Source organism: Bubalus kerabau, chromosome 19 (assembly GCF_029407905.1).
Source record: "Bubalus kerabau isolate K-KA32 ecotype Philippines breed swamp buffalo chromosome 19, PCC_UOA_SB_1v2, whole genome shotgun sequence".
Classification (NCBI taxonomy): domain Eukaryota; kingdom Metazoa; phylum Chordata; class Mammalia; order Artiodactyla; family Bovidae; genus Bubalus; species Bubalus kerabau.
Window position 1 is genome coordinate 30,752,819 of NC_073642.1, and position 21,911 is coordinate 30,774,729.

The 21,911-nt window shown below is 44.0% G+C and overlaps 1 protein-coding gene across 1 annotated transcript in view; it reads left to right on the forward strand.

Annotated features, from left to right (window-relative positions):
- The window catches only part of OTUD7A (OTU deubiquitinase 7A), a 388,339-nt gene that overhangs the window by 312,990 nt on the left and 53,438 nt on the right, over positions 1-21,911 (forward strand). Inside the window, exon 10 of the mRNA XM_055555716.1 lies at positions 8,053-8,271. Coding sequence (XP_055411691.1) covers positions 8,053-8,271 — 219 coding nt within the window. The remainder of the gene's footprint in view (positions 1-8,052; positions 8,272-21,911) is intronic.

A 21,911-nucleotide genomic window follows, 5' to 3' on the forward strand; every position in this document is an offset into this window, starting at 1 on the left:
CAGCTGCAGGCACATGGGGCTCTTCAGGCACCACGCCTCACCCTGTGGCTTACAGCTTCCACTCCTGCCTCAGGGGAGAGGAGAGTGAGTCCACTTCTCTGGGATCCCCCATTCTTCCTGGAGTCCTGGTTTTCCCAGACCCGACATCTCTCACCCTTGCAAAACTATTTCCCAAGCGGCATAGCCTCCAAACCTGTTCGACACTGATGTTCATTATCTCGTGTGTTTCATTTTCCATGTGTTAATTACGAAAGTGGGAAAATTTCATTGTGACAAATATATATCAAGGAAACATGAGAGTTTTCTTCTCCACATCTTCCATACCTCCTGGAGATGAACCAGTGGCCCCATCCTATTCTGCTCCTTCTGCTCCTTCTTACTTTGCTTGTTGAGAATGCAAACACATCCGAGTCAGATGCATGTACTGCGCTTGGCAGAGTGCTGGTTTCCTTGAGCAATAAGTCACGATCATACTCTCTTCATATTTTACAGCATAGTATACAATTTTTCTAAACCATGTCTCTTCATGGTGATTCTGTCTTTCCTTAGATTTTGTTGGTGGTGGTGGTTTTTTGACACTACAGGCACTGCTGTAATAAACTTTATACCATAACTTGTACATCCTGGTGCTTTTATTTCTATCGTTGGCATTTCCAAGGGGGATTTGCTGTACCAACACATATGTTTTTTTTGTTTAATAACTTCAGGACTTGGTTCCCAAACACATTTCTGTTCACCATGTATGAAACTGGGTGTTTCCCTTCATTTTTGCCAGGACTGGGTGTTCTCATTATGGTTTTACTACTTTGTTTTTCCACTTTGCAGGGTAAAAAATAGTTTCATCTTATCATTTGCTTGTTAGCCAGTTGTATTTCCTCCTCTGTGATATACTTATTCACATACTTTGCCCATTTTTATATTATTTTGTTTGCGTTCTTCCTATCAATTTGTAGCATTCTTTATAACGAAGACTAAACTACAAATATATTTTGCGTATATATGTATATACACATATATATACATCCCACAGTATTATTTGCTTTATCACTATTCACAGAAAATTCTTCCTTACAAAATGTTTATATTACTATACATTCATGACTAATGGGTAACCTCTCCCTTTCTTTAGAAATTCTTCTGAAATTCAAAGTTATTGACATGTTTTATTGTATTTGTTTTTTAAATGTTGTTCTTAGGTCTTATAAGCAATTTGAAATTTTTATAAATAATAGCTAAGAATCTAGTTTTGCTTCTCTGGATTGAGAATGAGATAGTCTAGCATATCTATTCAATAAAGCATCCCTTTCCCACTGAACTAACATGCCAACTTGGCTATATATTAACTTAGCAAAAAATGTATTTGGCTCTGTTTCTGGACTCTGTGACCACCCAACCTGCTATACTTGACTCTTACAGCTTCGTATAGTATTACTCTGCAAAGGCTAGTTTCTTTATTGCCGTTCTTTTTCAAAACTTTTTCACTATTTTTGGATATTTATTCTACCATATTAATCTTAAAATTGGAATACCGATTGGAAGTAGATTGGGTTTTTATTTTATTTCAGGGATAATTAGCATATGGTAATACTGTTTTTCCACTCAAGAATATTGCATATACCACTCCATTTATTCACATTCTGTTAAGAGTTTAGGCACAGAGAAAAGCAATTTATTTTTTATCCAGTCATATTATAAATTCTCTTATTAATATAGTTGTGCTCAGAGAGTCTCTTGGATTTTCTACATATACAGTCATAAGATCTGAAATGATTTACTACTCCTCTGAATATTTACACAATGGATTCTAATTCTCCTATGGCCTTAGGTCAGCCTTCCTATGCTGTTGAGTCATTGTTGTCTGTTTCTGTTAGCTCAACCTGATTATTCAGGCTATATTGGAAACTCTATCTTGGATTATGTCCTATGCTTACTTACTCTGTTGTCCAGAAAAGCCAAGTTTGAGTTAGAAAGTTTAATGCTCATTATCTGTTTCTTCTCTTAGCTTTTCTTCTCTTTCCACTACTGGGCTGTATTTGTGGGTGCGTATGCATTCATAATTGTGAGGTCATCTGGCTCTAATGTGCTTTTTAACAATATATAGAGTATCTCTATGTCCCATATAATTTTTATCTTTAAATCTGTTTTAGTTGACATTAAGCCTCTTCCCTGCCTTTCTCTTGGTTCATATTTGCCTGGAATAACATTTTTTTGACCTTTCTTTATCCTTGTATATCAAATATAATTCTTACAAGTAATTTATCATCAAGTATCACTCTATTATTCAATCCAAGAGTCTGTCTTTTAAGCAGTGAATTTAATCTACTTATTTTATTTTTATTATTGTCCTATCTGTTCTTCTTTATGTTGCATGTTTTATTTGCCATGCTTTCTTTGTATGTGTTTTTCTCCTTTTCTGTCTTTTCTGGCTAAGTAAATTTTTCAACTAGTTTGAAAGTTATATCTTCTCCTTCATGTTATAGTTACCTCTGTCCTATTAAAACCTATATTTAGGTTTTCTCTCTATTAATTGCTAGAACTTATCAGCAGCCATATTCCACCCTGTTTTTATCTTTTCCCTTCCTACCTCCATGTACCCTCAATTATATTTAGGTTCTTTTTATTGCTTGTTTAGACAACAGTCAACTTCTTTGTTTACTTACATTTATCTTTTGCTAAAAGAATACTTTTCCAAAGACTTTTCTAAAAAAAATTTTGCCTGATCAGTCTCCTAAGGCCATCAGAACCTAAAGATGTTTACATGATGTACTTAAATTTTCGTTTGGTGGAATAACAATCTGGGTCCAAATTAATTTCCTTTAAAACCATTCCCCTCCTCCATTGTCTTCTTGCATCTCATTTTCATGTCTTCTAAGAGATTCCCTTGACTTGGTCTTCTAACATCCTAATTTAGATGTTAGATGCTCTTCTAACATCCTAATTTAACATCTTCACGTGAACCGTTCTGTTAATCAGCATTTCTCCTTCCAAATTTGCGCTTTCTCGTTATTTTTATTATTTCACATTGTAATATTCCATCTCTTTGAACGTATCTACTAAGTTCATTTTAAAACCTTGTTCTCCTGACGCGTTCCAGCCCAAGCGCTTTGTGAACTTTCTATAACCATGTTCTCAGCGCTGAGCGTTTCCTAAGTTTTGCCTGCGACACACAGAACCTTGCAGTCACCCGCCATCTTCGCTCGTGCTATCGCGGGAAGAGGACAAAGCGTGGGCTCTGTTTTGCGTTCCTCTGAATGAGAGCATGGAGGGAAGTGCACTCAAAGTGGCTAGCTCTGAATGCTTTAATATGGGCTCAAAATGTTCTCCACTGCCTCTCTTTTCCAGTTGGCTCTCCTGCTTAGGGAACCTCTCAGCTGGAGAAATTACTCATTTGCAGGAGCTTCCACTTCCTGTTGTAACTGTCAGCTCACAGGGAGTATAGGAGAAAAGAAAGAAGGCTTGGGGCCAGCCCACCTGTTCATGTTGTGGTTGGTGCCCAGTTCCACGAGATTTGCCCTGATGCTCCTCCAGTGGCTTTGGCCATGGCAGTGGCTGGCCTGCACTGTGGTGATGATGGTTCAGGCAGTTACCCCCACAGGGCTACTGAGGGGAGGAAAAGCACAGCCAGAACACCCGCCCTCAGCCCTCACCCATGGAACCCAGCCCATTCCCACGCATCCACTCCTGTGGGCCCCCTGGGTGGGTTAGGAAGAGGGTATTGAGGTGTGGTCACTGACTTGGCCGTCTTGTTATCCCGTTCTTAAATCCTCCTTCATCCTGCCCTTAGATCTGACCTCTTCTAATCATTTAGCTTGGCCTTTCTGTGACTGTGTGCTCCTTCAGCACCACACCAGACAGCCTCCCAGCATCTCTCCTGCAGTGGAAATCCAGAGAGCTGACAACTTGGCGGTTCCTGCTCTTTCTGAGCAGCAAACAATCTAACCCATTATCTTATCCTTCCAAGGAAGGGGCTAGAAGGATCCTTCTCTCTGTTTTCAGACAGATTAGCAGAATCAGGGCCTTATACGGATACTCACCACTATCTTATTGTTATCAGTAAAAAAAAAAAAAACAAAAACAGAAGTCTATCATAACATAATTTCATTAACTGAGCCTTGTGAACAAACATATGTATTTTTATTTATTTATTTAATTTTGGATGTGCTGGGTCTTCATTGCTGCATGGGCTTTCTCTAGCTGTGGCGAGCAGGCTTCTCACTGTGGTAGCTTCTCTTGTTGCAGAGCACAGGCTCTAGGGCATGTGGGCTTCAGTAGTTGTGGGCTCACTAGTTATGGCACACAAGCTTAGCTGGCATGAAGCATGTGGAATCTTCCCAAACCAGGGATCAAACCAGCATCTCCTGCATTGCAAGGTGGCTTCTTACCCACTGGACCACCAAGGATGCCCTATATTTTTAACAAGTAGAAATTGTAGTTTCTGAATTAGATCTATATATATCCTTTAATTGAATTCTTCCTGAAATCACAGTCTCCTAAAATGGAAGATAAAGCCCTCCATATTCTAAATCAACAACAATAACTCATGAACCACATCTGGCCACTGCCTGTTTTTTCAGTAAAGTTTTATTGGAACCCATTGTTTATTCACTGTCTATGAGCAACTGAACTGAACTGAACTGAATGGCTGCTTTCATGCTGCAAAGACAGAGTTGAGTAGTTGTGACTGAGAATTGTATGGCCCACAAAGCCTAAAATATTTATATCTGTCCCTTTTAGAAAAGTTGGCTTCCCTGGTGGTGCAGACGGTAGAGTCCGCCCGCAGTGCAGGAGATCCGAGTTCGATCCCTGGGTCGGGAAGATTTTTGTCTACCTGCTTTAAAATGTACCCAGGGCTTGTTTTAATCAGATATGATGAGACACACAGACAGGGACACGACTGTCCTAGAAGAAGAGGTTCTTATACTCACAGTCCCCTGGAAACAGGAGGCATGGCACACCCTGTAGGGTCACACGGTGAAGCACCAGGGTTGGTCAGAAGGCAGAAGGGACGGAGGAGAACAAGGACAGCAGCCTGCATTGTGTTTCAGTGGGAAAGACAAGGCAGGGTAAACAGACTTAGGATTGGCTGGCATGAGTAATTTCAGCAGCTCTTGGCGGGCATAGGGGCCATCTCTTGTTGTCTGGCACCTGGCCCAGGGGTAACTAGGGCAGTGGCATGGCCTGCAGGTGTGAGCCAGATAGAGGAGGTGATCCACAGTATGGGCTCTGAATTGGTTTGTCCTGGGTGAGTCCTAAGAATCTAAGTATCTAAGAATTGGATAATTCCGTAGGGAAATTCTCTCCCCATTCAGAGAGGCCCCAGATGCCAGAGCCTCCAGAATACAGAAAATAAGAAAACAGACTTAATACACATCCCCTGACCTAAATCATAGATAGCTTTTTGTTAGTGTGGGTTTTTAAATTTCATTATTTAATTTATTTTTATTGAAATACAGCTGATTCATAACGTGTTAATTTCTGCTATACAGCAAAGTGATTCAGTTATACGTATGTATACATTCTTTTTACATTCTTTTCCTTTGTGCTTCATCACAGGATATTGAAGATAGTCCCTTCTACTATACTAAATCATAAGTGCTTGAGCTGGCTTTGTCAAGGGTCAGAAAATTCTGTATATTCCCTCAGTATTTCTTTTTAAATCTCTCTGTATTTCTCTGGGGCATAACTTTGAACATGGTAATTCCTGTTTTATTTTATTTATACTTACAAAAGAAGAATTGCTGAATTCATGTTTAAAGAATCCTTTTGTGAGTGTATGTGCGTGTGAGTGTGTGTGTGTGTCTGTGTGATTATGTATGTGCATTCATGGAGGTGGTGGTTGGAAGGAGTTAGAATTCGGAGCATCTGTTTCTTGTTATGTGATCTTTAACATAATTCACTTTTAGTTCAAAAGGACTTTTCCCCTCAGATTGCAAATATTAGTATTTGGAGTGGCTTAATAGCATCACTTTACACTATGAGTCACAGCGTTTCCAAGGTCCTCATCAGTTGCCAGTAGATGCTGATTGATAAGCCATGAAGACGTATGGATGCCCTTGCCCAGCACCTTGCCTCTGCTGAGAGCAATGTGGGTTCATGTTACCTTGGGCGTTCAAGCAAACTGTTGGGTCTTGAAGGATGGGGCAGTTCCTCTTTTCCCAGATTCCAGAAAGGTAGCTGGTGGCAAGAAATGTGACCTCAGCAAGGTCTGTGAGGGGCAGAGGGGCATGGGGTCTCCTCTGCCCCTGCCCTGGGGGACAGGACAACCAACTGGCCCCTGTGTTCCCTGGCTCCTCTTCCTCATGGCCTGTGTGGTCTGATCTCTCTTCTTGTCCTTCTTCAAAATACAACATACTTTAATCGTCTTGAATTCATCTCAGAATGAAATTGAAGGTGAATCAGAACTATCTGTTTTGAAATACTCTGTCTCTGAGACTTATCATGCAAATATATGAGGCCTCTGAGAATTAAATTTGAGCTTAAAATTAACTTATACCGGGTCAAAGGCCTCCTGTTTTTCATCTGCTTTAGCACAATTACCTCAGTGGCAGTGCTGTCAACTACTCTTGCTTGTGGGGGAACAGAGCTTCCCTTCTTGATGAAGGCGTGGGCGTGGGCTTCCTGCCAGCACGGCGGAGGCAGAAGCATGGCTCAGAGAGGCATCAGCAGAGCACCGAAGCTGACCCATGAGCAGGCTAATGTGAGTGGGAATCCATTCAACTTAAGTGGCCACATGAACTAATGAGTCTACCACAGGTAGAAAAGATTAGAAAATATTCATTGAAATGCCAGTCTGAATTTTGTTTTCTGAGTAAAATTAAAAGAGGACTAGTCCCTTGTTAACAGCGAAGGCAGTGGCACCCCACTCCAGTACTCTTGCCTGGAAAATCCCATGTGTGGAGGACCCTGGTAGGCTGCAGTCCATGGGCTCGCGAAGAGTCGGACACGACTCAGAGACTTCACGTTCACTTTTCACTTTCATGCATTGGAGAAGGAAATGGCAACCCACTCCAGTGTTCTTGCCTGGAGAATCCCAGGGACGGGGGAGCCTGGTGGGCTGCCATCTATGGGGTCGCACAGAGTCGGACACGACTGAAGCGACTTAGCAGCAGCAGCAGCAGTCCCTTGTTAAAAGAACTCTTCATCGTTACAAATATTGATTGTAAAACTGAAAACTTATTCCTAATATCACACATTTAAGAATTCTTTAGCTATTAAGCACAGAGCTTTAAAAAATAAGTATGTTTTTAAAAATATTACTTCTTGATGGTGGCATTTAAATCAGATGATTGACTTCCTAATAAATTAACAGTTGTATTTTAGAGAAATTCTACAGTGCATTTCTCATCCCTTGCTGGAAAGCCTAGGCAAAATAAAAATTTTTAAGATTGCCATGACAACAGAAAATCCAGACAGAATAGAGGCATGCAGTGGCTTAATATTTGTGTCCTGGGAATCTTCCTGCAGGGTGTGTTTATAAGAGTAACTGTAGTAGAAGCGACCTATCTTAAAATCCAAGCCACTGTGGAGGAAGCCCAATGGATTGCTTCTCACTTTAAAAATGCAAAAGCATAAAAGCAAAGGAAGTCCCCTGTGTAGAATTTCATGCCTCGAGAGCTCTGCTGAACTGAGTTCCATGTAACTTAAGACCCAGGAAGCAAGGCTGCCGATCTTTACGGATGCTGAGGAACATTTGTGTGGTGGACTTGCCCTTTGCCTCCTTCTAAGTGGTTTCCTGACTAAGAGCTGTGTGCCAGGTGGTGGTGATGTTAACCCAGCATGAAGGAAGCCTGCTGAGAACACTGGGAGGCCAGCAAGACTGGGGAGGGAGAGGTAATGGGTGTGCAGGTGTCCATGGGTGTGCCTCTGCGTGTGTGGCGAGTGTGTACCTGTGTGTATGTGTCCATGTGTGGCTGCATGAGTGTGCCATGTATGTTTACATGTGCATATGCATCCTGTGTGCTTGTGTGCACACATGTGGGATGTGTCATGTGGGCTAGTGTGCACGCCCATAGAGCCCCCCTCACTCAGCCCCCCTCACTTTCCCCCCCGCAGAGAAGCGGCTCTCGCGGGGGATCTCCCACGCCAGCTCGGCCATCGTGTCCTTGGCGCGGTCCCACGTGGCGAGTGAGTGCAGCAGCGAGCAGTTCCCGCTGGAGATGCCCATCTACACATTCCAGCTTCCAGACCTGAGTGTGTACAGCGAGGACTTCCGGAGCTTCGTGGAACGAGACTTGATCGAACAGGCGACCATGGTGGCCTTGGAGCAGGCGGGTGAGTTCCCCCCCAATTCAGGCCCCACTGGTCGGGAGGAGGGGGCAGGGGCAAGAGGGATATGCGGTCTAGCTCCACGCTCTGTCGACTTGGGCGCCTGCAGGCCCTGCCCAGCTCTCGCCTGGCGCCAGTGGTGTGGGTTGAGGAGCACGTGGTGCTCAGATCTCCTGAGAGTTCTCTTTGTTCCTAATCCAGCCTGGCCAGGTCAGGTCCCCGCAAAGAGAACTCCAAGCTGTTTTGCCCTAACTTCTTTCCTTTCCCATCCAACCGCGATGGCCCAACTGGGTCCTGAACGAAAGACCCTACACTTGGAGAGAAATAGGAGACCCTGGCACTTCCTGTGGACACAGGCAAGTTCATGACCTCTCTCAGCCTCAGTTTTCCCCTTTGCAAAGACCTGAAAAGGATGGATGCCGGCCTGGTGAGGTTGAGCATTAGACAGCACGGTGCCCGGTGGAACTGTTCCTGCCCTCCCCCACCCACACCTGCACCCCCAGCTCCAGGTTAAGGAAGCATACAGCCTGACTTTGGTTTCCTGCTCTCCTTAGTGTTTCTCTGACATCCCGATGAGCACAAGATTCAGGGAGTAAACCAAACTTGTCTTCTTTGGAGTTTCTAAGAATAAACTAACTAGTTCCAAACAAATTCTGAAACAGACCTTGGTTCTTTCTGAGACAGGCAGCCTCTGTCTCACTCATGATCATTTGCACTAGTGACTTTGCATAGTCACATGTTTGGGGCTTCTCAGACATGCGTGTAGAGGATCCTGTGCCCTTCTCAGGCCCCTGTGCATCCTCCATAGGGCCACTAAATCCCCAAAGATGAAGACGGGCTGGTGGTGAGTGGGGCCTTACTTGTGCTGGGCAGGCTGGCAGCCAGGTCTCAGCCCAGGACTTGGAAGCCTCACCCTTGGGGTATTTGGCTTAATAACATGATCCACATTCCCGATAACTGTGTTGGATCTGATGTTGTGACTGTTTTCTCCACTGTGCACAGCTGCCAAAAGCAGCTCAGAGACCAGCCGCCACTCCTGGTTCTGTCTTACCTCCAGGTCTTCTCTCTGGATTAGCCACAGTAGCTCAGATGGTAAAGAATATGCCCACAGTGCCAGAGACCTGAGTTCAGTCCCTGAGTGGGGAAGGTCCTCTGGAAGAGGAAATGGCAACCCACTCCAGTATTCTTGCCTGGAAAATTCCATGGACAGGGGAGCCTAGAAGGCTACAGTCTATGTAAGGCTAGTCCATGGGGTCGCAAAGAGTCAGACATAACTGAACAACTAATACTGAAGCCCTCTCTCTAGAGGCTGGCTATTTCAAAGATGCCTCTATGCAATAGTTTAAACCTAATATTCACTAGTCACAGGGAAGGGAAAATTGGTATAAGTTACGAAGGAAAAAAACTCATGAACTAATTTCTCTTGAAGGCCATGGTAGCCAAGTTCTTGACAAAGTTCAGCCTCGAGCATGGTCAGTAGCACTGATAATTGCTGCCTCTTTTAAAGCCCCAGTCCTGGTAAAGGGCATGGAGTCCACCATACCAGCCTTCTCCTCCAGCCTTATCATGCTCAGCAAGAGCTTTTGCTCTTTTGGAAGGTCTTTTCTGTTATTTTTTTTCCCATGGATCACATATTAATTTTTACTTACATTTTACCTCCAAACCAGCATTTTTTAAAGGGGCACTGCTTGACTCTTTGCAAATGTCCACTCTCCGATGACGAGTCAGCTGGCTTGCTTTGCATTTTGGGTTTTCCGCTGACCTGGGTGCGCTTGCATGCCTCCTTTCACCTTTCTCTTCAGCGTCTCCTGCCTGTGAAAACCTTGAGCCTCTGCTCCTTCAAATGGCTCTTGGGGAGTTGTTTGTTCTCCCATTAATCTGTCAGTGGTCAACCTACCAACACCCTGTTGGTGTCACAGAAGCAGCCAGCAAAGCACATGTGTGTTCTGTGACTCACTCTTGATTTTCAGGAGCTGCGGACAGCACCCCATCAGTGCTGAAGGAGGCCTTTGGAGGCTGGCCAGTGCCCCAGCCTTCAGGACCACGATCCCGGGCAGGGAAAGTCTGAACATCAGGGTTCTGCCGAGAACAGGGAGATGAGGACTGGAAAATAGTGGAGGGTAGAACAAATGTGCATTCCTCTCTGCCCCCTGCCTACCATCCATCGGCTTCTCTGTACTTCTCTTTAAGCTGTAGACTGATCATCCTTCAGGCCTTTTCTGTGCCTGGATCCTGGTGGGAATCTGGCTGAGGCCCAGGAGTCCCGCCCAGCCCCCCATCTCAGCTGGGTGAGGAGCCGGGGAGCTGGGAGGCAGCCTCGGCTTCGTCCCTCGGGCCCTGCTGTCGCTCTCCATGGGGCAGACAGAGCTCCGCTGGGGAACAGTGGGGAGAAAGCTGCTGACAGGGCCACATGTAGCGCGTCAGTTCCCTTGTCCAGTAATTTAGTGTTCAGATCACTGTGAACCAACCGTTGATAAGCAGTATTATTTACTGGGTTTATGGGAGATGGAAATACAGATCTCAAAAAAATTTTAGTGAAAAAAATCTGCTTGTTCAAGACATAATACAAGTTGTGTTTGGAAGGAAATATAAACTCTGTCTCAGGGCCTCAGGGTGGGGGACTTTTCTCCTTCCCTGGGGGCTCATGTGATCCAGACCCATACTCCAGCTCCATTCCCTCCGAGCCCAGCACAGGGCAGGCGTCCAGAGTGGCCCCCCAGCTCCACAAGGCACGCAGGCAGCCCTACCTGTTTGAGAAGCCTCTGTTTCGAGTGGCGAAGCTTCACCTCCCACAGAACCCACAGGAGAGGGAGTGCCATTCTCTGCAGGCCTTAAAACCCTGGAAGACATGACCCACTCCGGCCCCATGATAGGAGGGGACAAAAGGAGGGCCAGGTCTTCAGGACATAAAGCCACTGACCCCCTAAGAAAGAAAAGGAGATGCTTCACGTTCTTCATTTAGCCTGAGAATTCAAGAAAGTATTCGTCTCTCAACCGGGTTATCCTACTGAGTTCACCGTTATGAAGACTCAGAGATCATGAGTCTCTCAGTTTGGAAAATAACGTCTGGCGCCCCTGCCCCTTTCAGACGCCCCTGAATGGGATGAGATGGCATGATGCTTCAGGAAGTATGTGGGTCCAAAGGCAGAGGCATGTCCGCGTCACTGCACACAGTGACTGCACACACAGGATGCTGAGGTCTAGACGTCAGAAAAAGTGGGGACGCCTCTGAGTTGTGGTATTGAGTCTGTCTCCACGGGAGGAGGGTGGGATTGGAGTGAATCTGACGGAGAAGTTCTAACATATGCAGGTTTTTGAAGGCCTCATGAGTCAGCCCAGCCCTGCCAGGTCAGCTGGAGCCTCACTTCCTTCCATCTTAATGTAGGAGATAAGACAGCTGCCAGAACTGCATCCACAGCAAGCCTGAATTGCAGTCCCACAGACACCCCATCCAGGTCCTGGAAATCCCATCATTATGAACCACGCAGGTGAAGTTGTTGCCCTCATGGAGATGAGGTTCTAGTGGGGAAGAAAGATGATAAGACAGACCATCAATATGGCACAAGACCATGTGGTAGGCGCTCCGAGGTGAAGGGAGGGAGCCCAAGGCAGGGTTCTTGAGGGCAAGGAGGAATGAGCCACGGGACACACTCAAAGCCTTGGCTTATTAAAGAAGGTAGAATATGGGAGCAGATGGGGTGAAGGCTGGAGGGGTTGGAAAGGAGGGTGATAGAATGGCAGCCAGGGGCCAGGGAGCACTCCTGAGCCTCAGGGTTAACTGTAGGGAGGTTGTGCAGCCCGAGGAGGGCTTTAAGAAGGGGTGGTGACATGTTTGTATTCACACTGACATGTCCTGGCTGTTCTTTTGAGAGTGGACTCTGCAGAGGAAAATGGAGCAGGAAGAGCAGCAGATAGCCCAGAGCCTTGGGGGTAGCAGTGGAGGTGGCAGGAAATAGCTAGATGTGAACCAGGATCTGTTTTGAGGAAGGTCCTACAGGTCTCACTGATGGATTGGATGGGGCAATAGCAGAAAGAGAAGAGTCAAGCATGAGCCTGTTTGATGGTGGGTAGATGGTGGTGCCATGTGGAGACACAGACCCCTGGAAGAGGGGTTGGCAGTGATGTAGAAGCAAAGTCTCAAATCCTATTGAGACTTGGAAAGTTGGCATCCGGTTGAACATGTGAGTCTGGAGTTCAGGAGCAGTCTGAGCTAAAGAAGCAGATGTGGGAGTTAGTGTGGGATGAAATCCAAGGGAGGGGATTCACTCCTCGTAGGGACCTCCCGCCACGCCCCTAACAGCCCTGTGCACTGTTGGGTACCAGCTGGATGAGGAAGTCTGGAGCATGGGTGAAACATAATGGAGCAGAACAGGAGCGAATCCTCACAGTCCCCTTGGAGGAAATCTCAGAAGCATTTGCAAAGCACAGTGATGCCCTGAGAAAGTGATTCGATGGCCCTAGGTGTATATGGTGGCTGCAGAAGGGCTGCGATGTTAAAGAGAATCACAGGACAAGAATGAACTCGCCTTTCTCATAGAAATTGTCTCGTTATGTTTTCTTTCATCCAAGTGTTTTCGTGGGTGACAAGCAAAATGACATCTTATTTTAAACTGTGGTAACCATCTGTTCATCAGGCACTTTGTCTATCAGATCTAGTCCCTTAAATCTATTTCTCACTTCCACTGTAACTTATATGCAGAGTATATCATGAGAAACACTGGGCTGGAGGAAGCACAAGCTGGAATCAAGATTGCCAGGAGAAATATCAATAATGTCAGATATGCAGATGATACCACCCTTATGGCAGAAAGTGAAGACGAACTAAAGAGCCTCTTGATGAAAGTGAAAGAAGAGAGTGAAAAAGTTGGCTTAAAGCTCAACAGTCAAAAAACTAAGATCATGATATCCAGTCCCATCACTTCATGGCAAATAGATGGGGAAACAGTGAAAACAGTGGCTGACTTTATTTTGGGGGGCTCCAAAATCACTGCAAATGGTGACTATGGCCATAAAATTAAAAGACGCTTACTCCTTGGAAGGAAAGTTATGACCAACCTAGAGTGCATATTAAAAAGCAGAGACATTACTTTGCCAACAAAAGTCCGTCTCGTCAAGGCTATGGTTTTTCCAGTAGTCATGTAAAGATGTGAGAGTTGGACTATAAAGAAGGCTGAGCACCAAAGAATTGATGCTTTTGAACTGTGGTGTTGGAGAAGACTCTTGAGAGTCGCTTGGACTGCAAGGAGATCCAACCAGTCCATTGTAAAGGAGATCAGTCGTGGGTGTTCATTGGAAGGACTGATGTTGAAGCTGAAACTCCAATACTTTGGCCACCTGATGCAAAGAGCTGACTCATTTGAAAAGACCCTGATGCTGGGAAAGATTGAAGGCAGGAGAAGGGGATAACAGAGGATGAGATGGTTGGATGGCATCACCAACTCAATGGAGATGAGTTTGAGTAGACTCTGGGAGTTGGTGATGGACAAGGAGGCCTGGTGTGCTGTGGTCCATGGGGTTGTGAAGAGTCGAACGCGATTGAGCGACTGAACTGAACTGAACTGAACTGAACCATCTGTTGTGGGCTTCCCCAGTGGCTCAGTGGTAAAGAATCTACCTGCAATGCAGGAGACTCAGGTTTGATCCCTGGGTCAGGAAGATCCCCTAGAGAAAGAAATAGCAACCCACTCCAGTGTTCTTGCCTGGGAAATCCCATGGACAGAGAAGCCTGGTGGCCTATAATCCATGGGATAGCAAAAGCATCAAACACAACTTAAAGACTAAACGACAACAACCATCTGTTACAAAGCCCAGAAAAGTTACTTAGAAAAGGCAGAGTAAGTGACCAATAGCCCCTCACCCGTATGTAACACCACAGCCTTATATTGGTGATGTTCATCTGATTTTCTTCTTTGTAGGAGCTTAAGATTTCATTTTTGTTTCTTAACATTCACAGTACTAGTTCCTGTGGTTTTTTGGCCTGTTCTTAAATGAAGTCATTGTGTGGGGAGACGTGAATGATCATGCTGTCAGAGCTTGGAGTAGAAACTGTGAGCCATATTCTCAATCCTATTGCTTCTGCGAAGAATCCTTAATCTTGGGCCTCCCACTCTGGATGCAGCTGGAGACATTAGAATAGCACTCGGCCATTTTTGGTTCTCCAGAGGCTGCAAGGTACTGGCATTTACCATAGCTGGGTGATCTTCCAGGATGGTCACAGCTGACTCATAGCCTCAGGAATGCTTTCAACTGGGTAAGAGTCTTTACCTCTGGGACCCAATTTAAATCAGAAGTTAAGTTGAACTTAAATCTTAAATTGACTTAAATCTTTTTGTTGTCTTCATGTGGTCTTTCCTGTAAAAGACCTTCAGGGGAGAGAAGGAGGCAGAATGAGCTCTGTGGTGTCTCTTGCAAGGACATTGCTCCTGTCAGATTAGGGCCCCACCCTATTGACCTCCCTGGGGCTTCCTTGGTGGCTCAGAGGTTAAAGCGTCTGCCCACAATGTGGGAGACCTGGGTTCAATCCCTGGGTCGGGAAGATCCCCTGGAGAAGGAAATGGCAACCCACTCCAGTATTCCTGCCTGGAGAATCCCATGGACGAAGGAGCCTGGTGGGCTACAGCCCACTGCGTCGCAAAGAGTCGGACACGACTGAGCGACTTCACTTTGTACTAACCTCATTTAACCTTAATTACTTCCTCAGAAGTCCCATCTCCAAACATAGCCATGCCAGTTTTAGAGCTTCAGCATATGAAAGGGGAACACAAACATTCAATCCATAACAGTTGGGTTATTTCAGACTTTGGGGTATGTAAAGTATGCACTATGAGCTGCGGCTGCTTGGCACTGGAGCGGTGACTTTGCAGCCCTGGAGCAACTTTGAGGAGATACCCCATGTCCAAGGGCAAAAGATAAACCCCAGCAAGATGGTAGGAGTGGCAAAATCGAGTTTAGAATCAAATCCCATATCCGCCAGAGACGCTCAGAGGGCTCAAACAAACCTTGTGTGCACCAGGACCTAGAGACCCCACAGAGACTGAGACAGTACTGTGTTTGAGTGTCTCCTGTGGAGGTATGGGTCAGCAGGGGCCTGCCACAAGGGGCAGGGGCTCTGTTTGAGTGTCTCCTGTGGAGGTATGGGTCAGCAGGGGCCTGCCACAAGGGGCAGGGGCTCTGGGTGCAGCAGACCTGGGTATGGCATAAACCCTCTTGGAGGAGGTCATCATCAACCCCACCATAGAGCCGCCAGAGCTTACATAGGACTGGGGACAGACTCTTGGAGGGCACAAACAGAACCTTGTCTACACCAGGACCCAGGAGAAAGGAACAATGACCCCACAAGAGACTGACCCAGACTTGCTCATGAGTGTCCTGGAGTCTCGGTGGAGGTGTGGGTCAGTGGTGGCCTGCTGCAGGGTTAGGGGTACTGAGTGTAGCAGTGTGTGCATGGGGCCTTTTGGAGGAGGTCCCCATTATCTTCACCATTATCTTCATTACATCCACCATAGTTTGGCCTCAGGTCAAATAACAAGGAGGGAACACAGCCCCACCCTTCAACAGAAAATTGGATTAAAGATTTACTGAGCACGGCCCTGCGCATCAAAACAAGACCCAGTTTCCCCCTCAGTCAGTCTCTCCCATCAGGAAGCTTCCATAAGCCTTCTCCTTCAGAGGGCTGCTGCTGCTGCTGCTAAACCGCTTCAGTTGTGTCCAACTCTGTGCGACCCCATAAACGGCAGCCCACCAGGCTCCCCCGTCCCTGGGATTCTCCAGGCAAGAACACTGGAGTGGGTTGCCATTTCCTTCTCCAGTGCATGAAAGTGAAAAGTGAAAGTGAAGTCGCTCAGTCGTGTCTGACTCCTAGCGACCCCATGGACTGCAGCCTACCAGGCTCCTCTGTCCATGGGATTTTCCAGGCAAGAGTACTGGAGTGGGGTGCCATTGCCTTCTCCACCTTCAGAGGGCAGACAGACTGAAAACCACAATCACAGACAATTAACCAATCTGATCAAATGGACCACAGCCTTGTTTAACTCAGTGAAACTATCAGCCATGCCATATAGGGCCACCCAAGATGGACGGGTCGTGTTGGGGAGTTCTGACAAAACGTGGTCCACTGGAGAAGGGAATGGCAAACCACTTCAGTATTCTGGCCTTGAGAACCCCATGAACAATATAAAAAGGCAAAAAGATAGGACACTGAAAGATGAACTCCCCAGGTCAGTAGGTGCCCAATACGCTACTAGAGATCAGTGGAGAAATAACTCCAGAAAGAATGAAGGGATGGAGCCCAGGCAAAAACAACCCCCAGTTGTGGATGCAACTGGTGATGGAAGTAAAGTCCGATGCTGTAAAGAGCAATATTGCATAGGAACCTGGAGTGTTAGGTCCATGAATCAAGGCAAATTGGAAGTGGTCAAACAGGGGATGACAAGAGTGAACATCGACATTTTAGGAATCAGTGAACTAAAATGGACTGAAATGGGTGGATTTAACTCAAATGACCATTATATCTACTACTGTGGGCAAGAATCCCTTAGAAAAAAATGGAGTAGCCATCATGGTCAGCAAAAGAGTCCGAAATGCAGTACTTGGATACAATCTCAAAAACGACAGAATGATCTCTGTTTGTTTCCAAGGCAAACCATTCAATATCACAGTAATCCAAGTCTATGCCCTGACTAGTAATGCTGAAGAAGCTAAGTTGAACGGTTCTATGAAGACCTACAAGACCTTCTAGAACTAACACCCAAAAAAGATGTCCTTTTCATTATAGGGCCTGGAATGCAAAAGTAAGAAGTCAAGAAATACCTGGAGTAATGGGCAAATTTGGCCTTGGAGTACAGAATGAAGCAGGGCAAAGGATAATAGAGTTTTGCCAAGAGAATGCACTGGTCATAGCAAACACCCTCTTCCAACAACACAAGAGAACACTCTACACATGGACATCACCATATGGTCAACACCGAAATCAGATTGATTATATTCTTTGCAGCCAAAGATGGAGAAGCTCTATACAGTCAACAAAACCAAGACCTGGAGCTGACTGTGGCTCAGATCATGAACTCCTTATTGCCAAACTCAGGCTGAAATTGAAGAAACTGGGAAAACCACTAGACCATTCAGGTATGACCTAAATCAAATCCCTTATGATTATACAGTGGAAGTGAGAAATAGATTCAAGGGATTAGATCTGATAGACAGAGTGCCTGAAGAACTATGGACAGAAATTCGTGACATTGTATAGGAGGCAGATCAAGACCATCCCCAAGAAAAACAAATGCAAAGAGGCAAAATGGTTGTCTGAGGAGGCCTTACAAATAGCTATGAAAAGAAGAGAAGTGAAAGGCAAAGGAGAAAAGGAAAGATGAACCCATTTGAATGCAGAGTTCCAAAGAACAGCAAAGAGAGATAAGAAAGCCTTCCTCAGTGATCAATGCAAAGAAATAGAGGAAAACAATAGAATGGGAAAGACTAGAGATCTCTTTAAGAAAATTAGACATACCAGAGGACTTTTCATGCAAAGATGGGCACAATAAAGGACAGAAATGGTATGGACCTAACAGGAGCAGAGGACAATAAGAAGAGGTGGCAAGAATACACAGAAGAGGGACTTCCCTGGTGGTCCAGTGGCAAAGACTCTGTGCCCCCAAAGCAGGGGGCTGGGGTTTGATCCCTGGTTAGGGAACTAGATTCCACATGCTGCAACTATGACCCAGCACAGCTAAATAAATAAATATTTAAAAAAGAAAGAAAGAAAGAAAGAAAACACAGAAGAACTATACAGAAAAGATCTTCTCGACCCAGATAATCACAATGGTGTGGTCACTCACATAGAGCCAGACATCCTGGAATGTGAAGTCAAGTGGGCCTTAGGAAACATCACTACGAACAAAGCTAGTGGAGATGATGGAATTCCAGTTGAGCTATTTCAAATCATAAAAGATGATGCTGTGAAAGTGCTGCACTCAATATGCCAGCAAATCTGAAAAACTCAACAGTGGCCACAGGACTGGAAAAGGTCAGTTTTCATTCCAATCCCAAAGAAAAGCAATGCCAAAGAATGTTTAAACTACTGCACAATTGCACTCATCTCACACGCTAGCAAAGTAATGCTCAAAATTCTCCAAGCCAGGGTTCAACAGTACGTGAACCATGAACTTCCAGATGTTGAAGCTGGATTTAGAAAAGTCTGAGGAACCAGAGATCAAATTGCCAACATCTGCTGGATCATCAAAAAAGCAAGAGAGTTCCAGAAAAACATCTACTTCTGCTTTATTGACCATGCCAAAGCCTTTGACTATGTGGATCACAACAAACTGTGGAAAATTCTTCAAGAGATGGGAATACCAGACCACCTGAGCTGTCTCCTGAGAAATCTGTATGCAGGTCAAGAAGCAACAGTTAGAACTGGACATGGAACTACAGACTGGTCCCAGATTTGGAAAGGAGTATGTCAAGGCTGTATATATTGTCACCCTGCTTATTTAACTTATATGCAGAGTACATCATGAGAAATGCTGGACTGGATGAAGCACAAACTGGAATCAAGATTTCCGGGAGAAATATCAATAACCTCAGATATGCAGATGACACCACCCTTATGGCAGAAAGCAAGGAAGAACTAAAGATCCTCTTGATGAAAGTGAAAGAGGAGAGTGAAAAAGTTGGCTTAAAGCTCAACATTCAGAAAACTAAGATTATGGCATCTGGTCCCATCACTTCATGGCAAATAGATGAGGAAACAATGGAAACAGTAACAGACTTTATTTTTGGGGGCCCCAAAATCACTGCAGATGGTGACTGCGGCCATGAAATTTAAAGATGTTTGCTCCTTGGAAGAAAAGTTATGACCAACATAGACAGCATATTAAAAAGCAGAGACATTACTTTGCCCACAAAGGCTCACCTAGTCAAAGCTATGGTTTTTCCAGTAGTCATGTATGGATGTGAGAGTTGGACTGTAAAGAAAGCTGAATGCTGAAGAATTGATGCCTTTGAACTGTGGTGTTGGAGAAAACTCCTGAGAGTCACTTGGACAGCAAGGAGATCCAACCAGTCCATCCTAAAGGAAATCAGTCCTGAATATTCATTGGAAGGACTGATGCTGAAGCTGAAATTCCAATACTTTGGCCAGCTGATGCGAAGAACTGACTCATTGGAAAAGACCCTGATGCTGGGAAAGATTGAAGGCAGAAGGAGAAAGGGATGACAGAGGATGAGATGGCTGGATGTCATCACCAACTCAGTGGACATGAGTTTGAGTAAACTCCAGGAGCTGGTGATGGACAGGGAAGTCTGGTGTGATGCAGTCCATGGGGTCGCAAAGAGTCAGACACGACTGAGCAACTGAACTGAACTGATGCACTATGAACATTCTTGTACATGTTTTCAATAAACACAGGAATATGTTTTTGAAGATACATACCTAGGAATGGTATTGTTATGGAATCCAAGTTCATTCTGTTCACAGCACAACAGACTAATAAACTGAGAGTTGAGTTGTTTTACCAGGAATAAGGACTTTATTTGGAAAGCCAGCAAACTGAGAAGGTGGTGAACTTGTGTCCCAAAGAACCATCTTGCCTGAGTTAGAATTCAAGTTCCTTTTGCACAAAAAAGGGGAGGGAGTAAAGTCAAACACTTCCTTGTTCCCATCAGCTTCCGGAGGGGATATGTTAATTTCTTCCTCTCTGCAGTCTTTCACAGGTGGGCCAGGTCAAAATATTTCCTGTTAGCTAAATAAAGGTATTTTAGCTTAATGCTCATTACCTGGGAGGCAGGGTTTCTGGAGATGGGCCATTATGTGTAATTTATAGGTAACATCCCTTTAGTGATTAACTTAAAATACAGAGCCTCTTCCCTATTACAGTATTGCTGGGTTATAGGATTTACATATGTTCAGCTTTATAATAGTTTTCCAAATACTTTACTGAAATGGATGTACCAACTGACTCTTCCACTGTTGAAAGTTCTGGATGTTCTGTATTTTTTGTCTTTCCATTTTACTCACTGTGTTGGATGTATGTCCCATAGTGGCTTTAATTTTTATTTTCTGATGGCTAATGAAGTTGAATATCTTTTCATGTTACTGTGCATTGGTTATCCTCTTTCACTGGACACCTTTTCAGGTTTTTTGCCCCCCCTTTTTTTTTTTAATTTTATTTTATTTTTAAACTTTACAATATTGTATTAGTTTTGCCAAATATCGAATTGGATCAGCCACAGGTATACATGTGTTCCCCATCCTGAACCCTCCTCCCTCCCCTTTTTAACCTTCATCTTCTTGTTTGATTTGTGGGAATTCCTTATACATTATGAATATAAGTCCTTTATCAGATGTGTATTACAAATACCTTCACCCACTCTATGGGCTGTCCTTTTACTGACTGATACACTTTAATGAACAGATGATCCAATGCTAAAGTAGTTCAATTTACCTTTTTTTCCTCTTTTTTCAGAACTTCTATTTTGGTTTAAGAAATCATTGCCTACCCCAGGTTTCTGTAAAAATTCTTTCTTTCACAAATCTACAACCCACCTAAAAAATGACTTTTACATGTGGTGTGACATGTGGTGAAAGTCCATTTTCCCATATGTTTACATATCTACCCTGGTACCGTTATTGAAACCATTTTTCTCTGCTGTACTGCAAGGTAACATTTGAGATAAAGCAGGTGATTCTATATGTGAGGGTCTGATTTGGACTCTGTTTTGTTCCTTTAGTGCATCTGTCCTTAATACAAGATGACCATAGTTTCGTAAGTCATATCATGGGGTATAAGTCCTCCAGCTTCATTTTTCTTCTTATGATTTGTCTATGCTATTCTCAGCCTTTACATTTCTACATAAATTAATGTGTATATATGCTATATAGAATAATTATATATTTAATATGGAATATATGTTAATTCCATATAAATTAATCTAAAGATCAAGTGAGAGAAATTTATATCTTCGCAATATTAAATTTACTAATCAATGAACATGACATATTCCTTAACTCCTTCACAAATATTTTTTAATTTTCAAAGTAAAGGTTTTGAACATTATTCATTAGATTATGCATTGTATGTATTTTGTTATATTGTAAAGAAACGCTCTTAAAGTGCCAGCAACAGCTGAAATATAGAAATACACTTTATTGTTATTTATTAATCTTGTATTCTAGAACCTTTCTAAATTTATTTATAAACTCTAGTAGCTTACAGAATTTGTTGGACTTTCTAGGTCCATGATCTATAAAAAACAAAGAATGATAGTTTTATTTTTTCCTTTCCAATTGGAGTGGGGGTAGGTTCTTTTTGTCTTACTACATTGTATAGGTCTTCCAGGAAATTTTTGAATTGGAGAGTTAATAGCAGATATCCTTGACTAATTTCCAATCTCAGAGGGAAATGTACTATTTCACCAGTAAATATGATATTAGCTGCAGCATTTTTGTAGATACTATAATACATATGAGATTAAGGTAGTTACCTTCCATTCCCAGTTTGCTAAGTTTTTATCTTTCATAAATGATGTTGAAAGTTATCGAATGCTTTTTCTTTATCCTTTAAAGTGATCATGTGATTTTCCTCTTTTTTTCTGTATATTGGTGGGTTATATTGATTGATTTTCAAATGGTTACCCACTCATACATTCCTGGA